Raw genomic sequence first — 12,328 nt, forward strand, 5'->3', positions numbered from 1 at the left:
TGTCGGCTGCCAGTCGGTATGATGTTCTTTGCTGATCCTCTTCTCGCAGTGCTCTGTCAGTAGCAAGTTGCCAGAACAAAGTATTCCTTTGCCCAGCAGCATTGGCGATCACTGAACAATAACGCCCTTTTAAACTGAGGAGCTCTTGTCTGATGACAAAAAATGTTTTGTTTCTTTCAACTGAAGTTTGGTTAGGAAGTGGTTTAATCAACTGGTTCTGTCAGCGAAATAATGGAGAATAAGATCTAATGTAATTAGCCAGGGTTTCAGGTGACTTTCCTGCCTTTCTTGATAGTATGAAGTCTTCGAGTGGAACTTTGTGGGAGTAATTTCTTCTTGTGCAATGTGAACAGTGTGCTGGCCAATCATGGCTCAACACAAATTTCGACCATCTGACTGTGGTGGGGTAAACCTCTCTGGTCACAGGGTTGTGTGGAGTGTAAATACCAAGTATGGGTCTCTTGGGTCCAAGCGGGTCCATTTCTGTGCTGCAAATGCTACGTCGGGACTATATGGTGGGCTGGGCGGATATAAAGCAAGTAAATCAGATGGTGACGTATAATTGCTTTCTCTTTCCTTCCGTTGCTGCATGCCGCTCTTTATTGCCTTCTGCTTCTCCCTTACCTGCTCTTGTTCATCTTGGCTGATTTCAGTGGAAAGGTCTGCAGAGCTGTTTGTTCCGGATGCCGCCATCCCGGCCATCAACGTACCTGATCCTTTCACTCCTCTTCCAACATCAGAGCAACCAGGTAAAGAGCGCTGACTGTACCTTTCTGATCCCCCTCACCACACCCAGGCAAGTCAACTGGGAGCCCTCTTGAGAGAATTGATAAGAACTCCATTTACCAGGTTGTCAAATCAGAACAGGTCTGTTGCTTTTAAGTTTATTTAGCACTTGAACTTCACCTGAGATGACACACCTATCATGGCGTTGTTACAAATGCAACATTTGTCATTTTTACCTCTGTAGAAGTGTGAGTGCTTGGTAGGAATATATCTGAGACCTCCTAACTTGCCGACATCTGAATGCTCTTCCTCTCTGCACCTCATTTTGTGAATAGTTTTCTCCAATTTTTAACACATGGACATATTGAACTTTTTTTTTCTGTTACTCCATTGCAAAAAAACAGAACAAGGATTTATAATTAAACCAAAGCTTGGAGGGACCCAAAGCAGCTTCAGATATCCCCAGCAAATTTAGTTACATCTCCAGCCTTTGAGTTCGGAATAAGTTTCCGCAGGATGGAGAGTCTGGGGTTCAGACCACAGCGTTGTTGCGCTTGTGTCCCGGGGTGAAGTGGAGAGTGAGAGGTTGAGGTGGGGAGCAAGTGTTTGTTATGTAATTTTATTGGAATCAGAAATGGTTAAATGCGGTGATGTGCTGAAGATCTGAAAACGTTCCTGGGGAGATCTATGATGGCACGTTGTAGCTCGTAGCTGGGGAAGTATAATCTTAGTCCCCTGCAGTAACTTTCAGATTTTCAACCTCAGAAGGCCTTTTTTTTTAACAGCTTGAGCTACCTCGGTGGGCGTTTCAAGTGTTTGTGTGTCTTCTTTTATCCCGTCTGTTTTATTGGAGGCAGTGTGATTATACCTGCTGTTACAAGCACGCTCCACAGTGCTAAAAGCAGCTGCTGCGGGCCCACGCTTCCCATCAAACAACAATATGCTTTAGAAGTTGCTGCTGTCTCAGAGCAGCGTGTCGTACAAGATTGTAGCACTCGGAGCATCAGAGAAAGCTGAGCTCTGTTGTTATGCTCGCAGTGGCAGGCAATGATGGTGTAAACGTTCATGCTCACGGTTCTTTCCCCCCCCCTGCCTTCAGTAACCCTTTCCCTCACATTGCCTTGAATGTTGGACTCCACCTTCCCTCCTGAAGGCTCACTTTGGGAGTGGCAGTCGGAAAATGCTATTCGTTGCTGAGTTGAAGAACCTCGGCATTTTTTTTTTGGTTGAAGGGACGAAGAGTTTGGTTAGAGATTGGACGTCCAAAGGCGTATGTTTGAGGGGATGCGATATTTCATGCAGTCTTGCTTGCCAAAAGCCACTTGAAGTCGACTGCCCCGTGAATTTGCACTCGCGCCATCAGCACAAGCTAATGCAGCGGCTGGGAAACCCTGAGTAAAATGCGTGGGTTTCCTCCGGGTGCTCTGGCTTCCTCCCACAGTCCAAAGATGTGCGGGTCAGGTGGATTGGCCGTGCTAAATTGCATCTTAGTGTCTCAAGATGTCTCAAGTTAGGGGAATTAGCGGGGTAAATATGTGGGGTTCCGGGGATAGGGCCTGAGTAAGGTGCTCTGTTGGAAAGTTGGTGCAGACTCGATGGGCCAAGTGGCCTCTTTTTGCACTGTAGGGATTCTATGATTCTATGAAAATTGGCTTGGAAACTCGGTTGGTGAGAAAAGCTTTTAAGTACCAAATCTGTAATTATTCCTCACCTTGCTCTTGGTACAAATTCCTACCCCGCTCTCTGCTCTGTGATCAAGTTATGTTTCAGAATTTTGTTGGCGAGAAACGACTTTGCTTCACTGTTGAATAAACCGTTAATCATGTTGGTAGCACGTCAGCCATGGAAAATCAATTCCCCTGCCGCTTGAACTAATATTATCATTAGCATTGTTCAGATGTTGGACATCGATTGTTCGAATCACTTGATGTTTGTTATGACTTTTTTTTTGGAAACTGGTGCTAATTTAAACTGTTTGTTTGCCCCTATTTCCCCTCATTGCGTGGTTGAATAGGAGCAACCATTTCTATTGGGGTCCTTTGATATTTGGTTCCAATTCTCGAGCTAAGTGTTTAAAGGGCAATTGTATTCAACGCTTCCTTCACAATTGCAAAAAAAGGAGGTCAAAGCTTTGGTCTCTTTGTATCGTATTCCATGACGCCATGAGTTAAAGGCAGCTTTCGATTCCCCTTGAATTGACCTTGTGAAGTTCTGTTCCAGTGATTTGATAAATGGGCATGACAGGCGGCCTGTGCCTGTGCCACTTGCGGAGGGAGAAACCTGGCGTTGCTGATCCCTCCGAGGGAAAGCACTCTGCGCTCATTGGATTGCCATGACCTCTTGACGAACGGGCCAAGTGCAAGGAGTGGGGATAAATCCACGATCGCAAACTGGTTGGTGGCATGGGAATATCAAGTCCTGCCCCCGTCACGGCACGAAGGGGCGACGCTCCTCACAGCCCACTCCTGCTCTCCAGAACCTTGGAGAATGGTTAAAAGTCGTGTCATAATTGAATCAGTTCAGCGCTAAGCATTGCATCGTCAACTTTTATCATCCCCAATCATTGGATGGATTTGTTAATTTCGACTGTACAGCTTCCACCCTGTGACAGAGGGCGCAGAACAAGCATTTTCAAACAGTCCGTTGAATTCATTTGAAGTAACTTTCAGTTGGGTTAAATCTTCTTCAGAAGTACCTGGGACCCTTTTCTCCCTTTTCTGGACCCTCAATAATAAAGATATGGGGTGGGAACTAAAATTAAAAGTACGCATTCCCGTGCCTCCAGTAATCGTCACTAAGGAAAGCAGACCAAAGGTCTCGCCTTCAATCCTTAGCTGATGTTGCCCTAGTCGGGTGATTTACGCTGGGAAGTATGCCTGCAGGAGACCAATGCATCAGGAATTGATGACACTGCAGCAATACAGAACAAAAGCCTCTGCGCATTTCCCGGCAGTAAAACACTGACTAGTGATCAGGAAGATTGGGCACATGTGTATGGCTATAACTAGCTGTCTCTCCTTCATAAAACTGAAGTAGATTGTAAGACTCCTGTGTTTGACAGAGGTGATTTTAATGAACATAAAATGATCAGGTACTCCCATCCCCATCCCCAGTTTCTCCTTAATTTGGAGAGAGCATAATTTCTAGAAGCCACACCGCTGTGTTTGTACTCTCAATGATGTCCCACATGTTTAAGAACTGAGTGCTGAAGCCAATGCTCCGCAGAGATTGGAGAAGGTCATTTTCTCTCTCCCACGCCTTCGGCCTTTGTGGATCACATTCAGTGATCTGTCCACCGGTTTGGTCCATCAGGGCACAGACGCTACACCCTCTTCCCGATATGCCGCAGATAATCTCATGATAATCCTGTCGTACCCTTCCTGCTATTCTCTTCCGTTCACTGTGAATGTCATGAGTGAATCACAGAATCTTGACTGTGCAGAGGGAGGCCATTCGGCCCATCGAGTTTGCAATAACTCTCAGAGCATTCTACCTCGGCCCACTCCCCTGCCTTATCCCCGTAACCTTGCACGTACTTCCCTTTCAGATAACAATCTTTTTTGAACACCTCGACCAAACCTGCCACCACCACCCTCTCAGGAGTTTTGTTCCACACTTCAGCCACCCTCTGGGTGAACACATTTTTCCTCGTCACTTTTACTCCTTTTGCCAAATATTTTGAAGCTGTGCCCTTTAATTCTTGATGCTGTCTTGGCTGGGAACAGTTCCTCACTATTTACCCTGTCCACACCCCTCAGGATCTTGCATACGGCATGTTGGCACAGCGGTTTAGCACTGCTGCCTCATAGCGCCAGGGACCCGGGTCCGATTCCTGGTTTAGGTCACTGTCTGCGTGCAGTTTGCACGTTCTCCCCGTGTCTGCGTGGGTTTCCTCCGGGTGCTCCGGTTTCCTCCCACTGTCTGAAAGACGTGCTGGTTAGGCGATTGACCATGCTAAATTCTCCCTCAGTGTACCCGAATAGGCAGCAGGTTGTGGCGACAAGGGGATTTTCACAGTAACTTCATTGCAGTGTTAATGTAAGCTTAATTGCAATGCTAATAAATAAACTTAAACTTCACCTCTATCTTGGGACTGTATAGTGCATTGCCGGTGGGAGAACCGGAGTAGAGGTGCACGTCGAGAGGCTGGAAGATAAACAGGGCTCCGAATTGCCATCGCTTGAGTTTCAGGAGTCAATGACAAGTCCAGCTTGTTCATAATTTTTGACCTTGGGTTGTAATGTTGCCTTCATCCCTCAGTCAGCCCCTGATTTGTAAATGTTTCAGGCTGCCAATAAATAATTCAGTACGTTTGCTGTGTAGCTGCATTTCAACTTTTATCTCTTGTTTCACTGTCTTTATCTCCTTCGCCTCTCCACACAGAAAAACTCATTGAAGGTTTGAAATCTCCCGAGACTTCCTTTCTGCTCCCTGACCTTTTACCTCTTGGTGACCCCTTTGGGAGTACTGAGGATAATATCAATGGTAAAAATCCTCCAGGTGCAGTTTTATTTCGATGTGCATGATCATCATCTCGTGGGAATCTGGAGTATTTTCAGCCGGTATAGTTCGGACCCCTTTCAACTTGAACATCAAGAGGGGATAGTGTGTGTGTTACAAATGAGTAGAGTATTGAAATTGAGTGTACCTGATTGATTTTCAACAACGTAGCCCCACTGCGTAGAAACATGTGTGTGCTCGCCAGTGCGTTGCAATGCAAACATAGCAGCACTGTGAAGCCTGTACCACATCGATAGTGCGGCCATGACTTGGCCAATGCAACCACACAAACTCAGTGGATTTTTTTTCCCCCCAATCAGTTGTTTAGATACATCCGTGTTTGAGGGGTTGAGGTTGAAAATTCTCTTGGGTCCTATCCTTCACACATCTCCTGAATCTGTTTGTGTTTTCATCTCAGCTGCAATGTGTGTGTTTGTACTGTGGTTCTCGTGAGCTTCTCACCCTGTTCTCCATTTCCATTGTGTAGCTCTTCTCTGTAAAGGCCGGTGACTGTAGTCTGATGATCTGTACTGTACTTAAAATAAAACAGTGTTACGTGTTTCGAGGAATACCCAGCTGCAGCAGTAGCACGTGTATCGCGACATGTTATGCGTGACAGGGTACCTTGGTGTATATTCCAGTGGATTAAACCATAACTCTTTTCTCTTTATAAAAGCAAATTACTGCGGATGCTGGAATCTGAAACCAAAAGAGAAAACACTGGAAAATCTCAGCAGGTCCGGCAGCAGCTTTGACAGTGGGTCGTCTGGACTTGAAACGTCAGCTCTTTTCTCTCCTTACAGATGCTGCCAGACCCGCTGAGACTCTTTTCTCTTGAGCCCTGTGTGTGCCGATGAGTTGAATTGTTCTTTTTCTGGATACCATTTGTCAACAAGGTGACGCAAGTCATTTAGTGGAAGTCTAAAGGGAAGATAATGGAAGATAAAGCGGTCCCACATCCCCATGATTTTCCACGCCGTGTGGTTATCCCTTTGCCTTCCCTTTCCCAGTTCGTATTTTTACTCGGCGCCCATTTTTTAAAATCCGTTGACATTTGCAGAGTGCTGAGTTTCTGCCACCCCAGTTTAAATGTTGAATTAAAGATTTTTAAACCAAGTGCTCTTTTTACAGAATGTGCAGTTCTAGTGATACGAATGGAATTCAGTTTTTAAGTTTATCGCAGCGCTTGTATTTCCGGTGTTAATTGTCCTTTGAGAACAATCCAAAAAAATGTACTTGCCATGTCTGCGTTTTTATTAATAGCACAAAGATTTAAGGGCTTGTTGTTGAAAAGTGCAGATGATCTGTAATTATCCAGCTTGGTGCTCTGTGGCAGCTTGGCAGTGTTCTTGATGCACCTTAACATTTTTTTTTTCTGTGTGCTTGCCTTTAATTGTCTGTTTGTGCTCTGGTTTTATTAAAAAAAAAGGAAAGGCTGAGATAGCAGTGGGAAATCTCATACCTGGATTTGATACCTCAAAGCCTCAGCGACTGCCTCCACTGCAGGCGGAATCTATAGGGGCTGTGGCTGCAAAGAATGCTTCAGGTTGGTAACAACATTGCAGTTAAATCTCAGCCCCTGCTGTCGCCGCAACATAAGATGATGAATGTTTTACCTCCGGTATTTTCCAGTTGGCACGTTCATGTCAACATTTGTCAAACCCATAACAGTAAAGGGTTAATGGTTATGTTAATTGGGCAATAATGTTGTTGTGTGTACATGGCATGTGCGTCAGCAGAGCGAGAGACTCCAGGGGAACAAGGCATAGAACACTTTGGCCGTATTTTACCAACATCCCCGCCCCGATTCCGATGTGGGGTGGGGGGAAGGCTCGGAGAACGGCATTCTCCGTTGGCCTCGGGCGGGATTGTACGGACCTCGGGCGGACATGCCAGTAAAATTCCGTCCTATGTCTAGAAATTGACATGCTTGCCCATGCGGGTTTGGATGTAATTACATAGTTTGGAGAAAAATTTAATGCAGACTGTATCCAAGTCACTGATAAGAGTAAGAGAAACCTCCTACAACCAGAAGACAACACAAGTCAAGGGCAACCAGGCAAACCAAAAACTGGCATAGAATAATCTTTTGCACGGTAACACAGTGGTTAGCACTGCTGCCTCACAGCTCCAGGGGCCCAGGTTCGATTCCCGGCTTGGGCCACTGTCTGTGTGGAGTTTGCACATTCTCCTCGTGTCTGCGTGGGTTTCCTCCGGGTGCTCCGGTTTCCTCCCACAGTCCAAAGATGTGCGGGTTAGGTTGATTGGCCATGCTAAAATTGCCCCTTAGTGTCCTGGGATGCGTAGATTAGAGGGATTAGCGGATAAAATATGTAGGGATATGGGGGTAGGGCCTGGGTGGGTTTGTGGTCGGTGCAGACTCGATGGGCCGAATGGCCTCTTTCTGTACTGTAGGGTTTCTATGATTTCTATGAAACTTCTCTTTGTCCCTTCCTCTCCTGACTTGTGCTCTCTCCCTCTATGTCTGCCTTTTCTCTTGCTTTCATATGCGCGTTGTTACTACTATGTGAATTTGACCTTGCCCAAGATGGAGTTTTTAAGAGATACACTGAGACATTCTGGCCCCGCCACGCCGGGTTTTCCCATGGCGGATGCAGAGATCCATTTAAGTCCCTGTTGGCGGGACTGGAAGATCTCGCCTGCTGGAGGGCCGGAAAATTCCAGCCCATACTTTTACTTAATGCTGAGCGAAGTAAGGGGAAGGCATGGTGGGCAAGTTCCTCTCTGGCACTCAACCACTCAGGCTCGTGGGGTCCGTTCACACGCCGGAACTGCAGCTTCCTTGTTACAATAATGGGAATGGAGCACCTGAAGTGGAATCCAAGTGAGGAGACTGAAATGGGGTGGGGGGAGCGAGCCAGCAGGTTGGTGGGATTTGGGAAGGGAATTTCGCAGGGCAGAGATGCGAGAGAAAGCTTTGTCAAACACTGGGTGACTATTCTCAATGAAACTTACAGAATACTGAAAGGCCTGGATAGAGTGAGGAAGATGTTTCCAAAAGTAGGAAAGACTCGAGTAAAGGGACAACACTTTAGAACCAAGATGAGGAGGAATTCCTTCAGCCAGAGGGTAGTGATTCTATGGAATTCATTGCCACACAAGGCTTTGGGGACCAGGTCATTGAGTACATTTAAAACAGAGATAGATGGGTTCTTGATTGGTGAGGGGATCAAAGCTTACAGGGAAAAGGCGGGAGAATGGGGTTGAGTCAAATGTTCAGAGAGTGCAGGCGTTCAACCCTGCCATGATTGAATGACAGAGCAGACTCAATGGGCCAAATGGCCTGATTCTGTTCTGATATCTTATGGTCTTATGGAATGCCCTGCCCGAGAGGGTCATGGGTACGGATTAAGATAAACGCTTGCAAGAGAAAACATTGCAGGGATGTGGGGGAGAAAGGTCGGGGGCGGGTGGGGGGGGGAACTGGGACCAATAGGATTCCTCTTGGAAAGAGCTTGTGCAGACACTGTGGGCCATACAACACCTCCTTCTGCACTGCACTCACCTGGTCAGTAAGTGTGTTGGGCGGTGGAAACTGATCCTGGAGGAGCCCAGTGTGCATGTGGGGATGTGAAGCTGGAGAAGATTGCTTTGTTTGGGCAGGACCGGGTGGGGAAGCCTTCAAAAATAAGGGTGCAAATTTTAAAAATCTAAATAATTTGTTGAAATAATATCATCAGTCAGGATAATCATCTTCCAGGTGGCTTGTGCTGAAGGAAAAGAAGAAAATTTGGTTGATGTTGCTTTTTAACAGCATCAGCGGCCATCTGTGTTATTTTGGGTCCTGCAGATAGTGCAGTTATTACTCCACTGGTGAGCAGCACCAGATGATTTGAACCTGCAGCAAAATCAGTCTCAAACGTGCACATATTTAATGTCGCATTTGTACTGCAGCTGCCAGTCCCAAGATGCAGATCCACAGTATGGGTTGCAGCCAGGCAGTCGACAGTCAGGTTATCTGACTTAGTGTGACTGATGAGCGCTGTGCACAGGTGTGATGGGAATTTGAATGCCGAGGCAGCAGGGTTGACCGCCTGCACCCTCTGAACATTTGACTGAACAGCAATGAGTTTGTTTCAGAAGTAAACACGTGGTGTGGCACCACCATCCCACCCAGGCCACTGTTCTTCCTGAGTCTTGGAGTGATGCTCAACTGAAACAGTGTCAAGTTATTCGTTGAGTCCCACAGTGCAGAAGGAGGCCATTCAGCCCATCGGGTCAGCACCGACCACAATCCCACCCAGGCCCCCTCCCCATTCATTTACCCTAGCTAGTCCCCCTGATACTAAAGGGTAATTTAGCATGGCCAATCTGCCTAACCTACACATCTTTGGGAGGAAATCCATGCAGACATGGGGAGAATATGCAAACTCCACACAGACGGTGACGTGTCTCAAGATCTGAGTCATATAAGAAAACGAATGATAGGACAAAGAAAATTACAGCACAGGAACAGGCCCTTCGGCCCTCCAAGCCTGCACCGACCATGCTGTCCGACTGAACTAAAACCCCCTATCCTTCCAGGGACTATATTCCCCCATTCCCATGGACAGTTGTCAGTGATGTGGGAAGGCTGAGTTTCATTGTGACTCAATACTTGCCACATATTATTAAGTGAAAATTCAAATATATTTTCCAGCAGGTTACATGTTCGAACTGTTTGGGTGGAAAGAATGTGGGTGAGGGGGGGGGGGGGAGGGAGGGTGATGTCAAAGTTTGCACATTTTTAGTCTTTTGTCAAGTATTTTCCAGAACCTGAAAGAAAGTTTCCTCCCCAAAATTTATAGTACGAGTAAGACGTATTTTATCATGCTAATCAGACAGTGGGTGGGTGGGCTTTTCTGGCCCCCCCTGCGGCATGTTTGCCAGCAGTGGAGGCAGCTCCCCGTTGACCCCCCGCCCCCCTCCCCTCGGCGGCTCTTCCAGTCCCACCCTCATTGACAGAGTTATTGTGTGGCTCGCCCATTCCACCGCTGGCTAACCCGCCACCAGGGGTCACTGTCGGCAGAACCGGAAAGTCCATTTCCCCCCCCCCATGTGGATTGACAGAGTGAATGTTGGAAAATAGCATTGCGGTTTGCGGGATCTCTCACTAACCATTTGCTGTTTATTTTTCCCTCCCCGCTTCTCTGCCTTGCGCCTGCTGAACCTTGCTTAGACTGTCTCACCGGAGAGGACCCCATTCTTGACTATTCTCTCCTCTCTAACCCAGTGACTGAACTTATTGATGAATTTACTCCTGTGGTTTCAGCTGGTCAGGTTAAGCCAGGTAAGGGCATCCAATCCTTCGTTCTTTCTTAGATTCTAACTCTCTCTCTCTCGGGCTGTTTCAATATTCTTAGTGCTCTTTTTTTCCTCCCATGGATTTTAAGAAAGACCTCGAAGCTATGGAAGAAATTTCTTGTAAGAATTTTGAGCAAACCACTTAGTTTTGCACAGTGGAAACTTGAAACAAAGTGCAGTGTAATGTTTACCTCCTGGCCTGGGAGAGAAGAGTGCGATATCTCCATGGTTACCAGGCTTTGATTAAAGCCAGCATAGTGTATTTGCTTTACTGCTGTAAATTCTGTGATTTTTATCTGCCTCTTGCAGCTGACAGCTGCAAACTGTCCTGAATGTATTATTGGATGGGCTTGAATTCAGTACTATACTCGTCAATGGAATTGACTTGCCGATGGTGCTTTCCTTCCATTATATATTCTGTCTTTTTACTTCAAGTGAAATGATTTAGTTCCAAGGAGTAGTTTTCCCAAAAACAGAGGTGTTCATTGGGCATTTTTACACGGATCTGTCTTGCTGATAGCTCCCCACAGTCGCTGTGCTGGATTTTCTTCCATCTTCCACAGAGGTATTCGCAATGGTGTCAGCTGAACAGCAGCGACCATTGGTAGATAATCATTCCTTTCCTCCTTCCCTCTACAGCCTCTCCCGCTTCCTTCCATCTGTGTTTGACTTAATCCAAGATTTTACGATTTCAAGCAAGGTTAAACTGTGCCGACTTAAGGGACATATTAGGCTCCTTGGTGGTTCTGAGGGGGGAGGGGGAGTGGAAGCATTCTTACGACCATGAGTCTTCCTTATCTGTGGATGGCAGTACGGTGCGTTCAATCAAACCCTCAAGTTTGCTTTTCTCTACCGAGTTTTCCATTGACTCAATTGGATCTGGGACGTTGGTGGTGACATGAGAGAGTTGCCAGCATGCAAAGGAATGGTGGTGATCAATCTAAGACAACATGATCTTCACTTTCTGCCTGGCTTCCAGTCGTGGCAGTGATTTTTAACATCAGTAGTATACTGTTGTCAACTGCCCTGGGTTGCATTGCAACCATCACTTGGTGCTGTTCAGGAGGTGAATGTCATGTCTCCAGAAATACTCGGCCCTTAGGTTTTCATCTCCTGATTGCTGTCCCTCATCCCCATCGGTCCTGCTATGAATCCAGTAAGACCTTATTGCCAAGAAGAAGCAGGAGAGATTTCATTGATCCGAAGACGCTGGGTTTGTGGTCTGAGCAGAAGGGGAAGATTTGTTGGACTTGTTGACAATGGTGAAGGATTTTAATAGAGGAAACAGAAAGAACTGGCGGCAGGACTGACAACCAGAGTACACCAATGTTGGGTATTGGATGGGAGGTTTAGGGGGGATATGAGATAATTATTTTCTAGCCAGAGGATGGTGACGGTCTGAAAGGCACTGCCTGGAAGGGTGGTGAGGGCAGGATGCCTCACGTCTCTGGAGCGTAGGAGGCTGAGGGGTGACCTTATAGAGGTCTCTAAAATAATGAGGGGCACAGATCAGCTAGATAGTCAATATCTTTTCCCAAAGGTAGGGGAGTCTAAAACTAGAGGGCATAGGTTTAAGGTGAGAGGGGGGGAGATACAAAAGTGTCCAGAGGGGCAATGTTTTCAAACAGAGGGTGGTGAGTGTCTGGAACAAGCTGCTAGAGGTAGTAGTAGAGGCGGGTACAATTTTGTCTTTTAAAAAGCATTTAGACAGTTACATGGGTAAGATGGGTATAGAGGGATATGGGCCAAATGCGGGCAATTGGGATTAGCTTAGGGGTTTTTAAAAAAAAGGCGGCAT

General features: G+C 46.6%; 1 protein-coding gene across 18 annotated transcripts in view; it reads left to right on the top strand.

Annotated features, from left to right (window-relative positions):
- The window catches only part of LOC144510160 (AP2-associated protein kinase 1-like), a 150,455-nt gene that overhangs the window by 100,002 nt on the left and 38,125 nt on the right, over window positions 1-12,328 (top strand). For 5 of the 18 annotated variants that reach the window (XM_078239554.1, XM_078239556.1, XM_078239562.1 and 2 more), the window contains 4 exons: window positions 654-749; window positions 5,110-5,226; window positions 6,656-6,772; window positions 10,406-10,516. The exons of 2 other annotated variants lie outside the window; for them this stretch is intronic. In XM_078239554.1, coding sequence (XP_078095680.1) covers window positions 654-749; window positions 5,110-5,226; window positions 6,656-6,772; window positions 10,406-10,516 — 441 coding nt within the window. The remainder of the gene's footprint in view (window positions 1-653; window positions 750-5,109; window positions 5,227-6,655; window positions 6,773-10,405; window positions 10,517-12,328) is intronic. 11 more of the 18 variants (XM_078239555.1, XM_078239572.1, XM_078239559.1 and 8 more) reach the window with 7 other exon arrangements.

Source organism: Mustelus asterias, chromosome 22 (assembly GCF_964213995.1).
Source record: "Mustelus asterias chromosome 22, sMusAst1.hap1.1, whole genome shotgun sequence".
Classification (NCBI taxonomy): domain Eukaryota; kingdom Metazoa; phylum Chordata; class Chondrichthyes; order Carcharhiniformes; family Triakidae; genus Mustelus; species Mustelus asterias.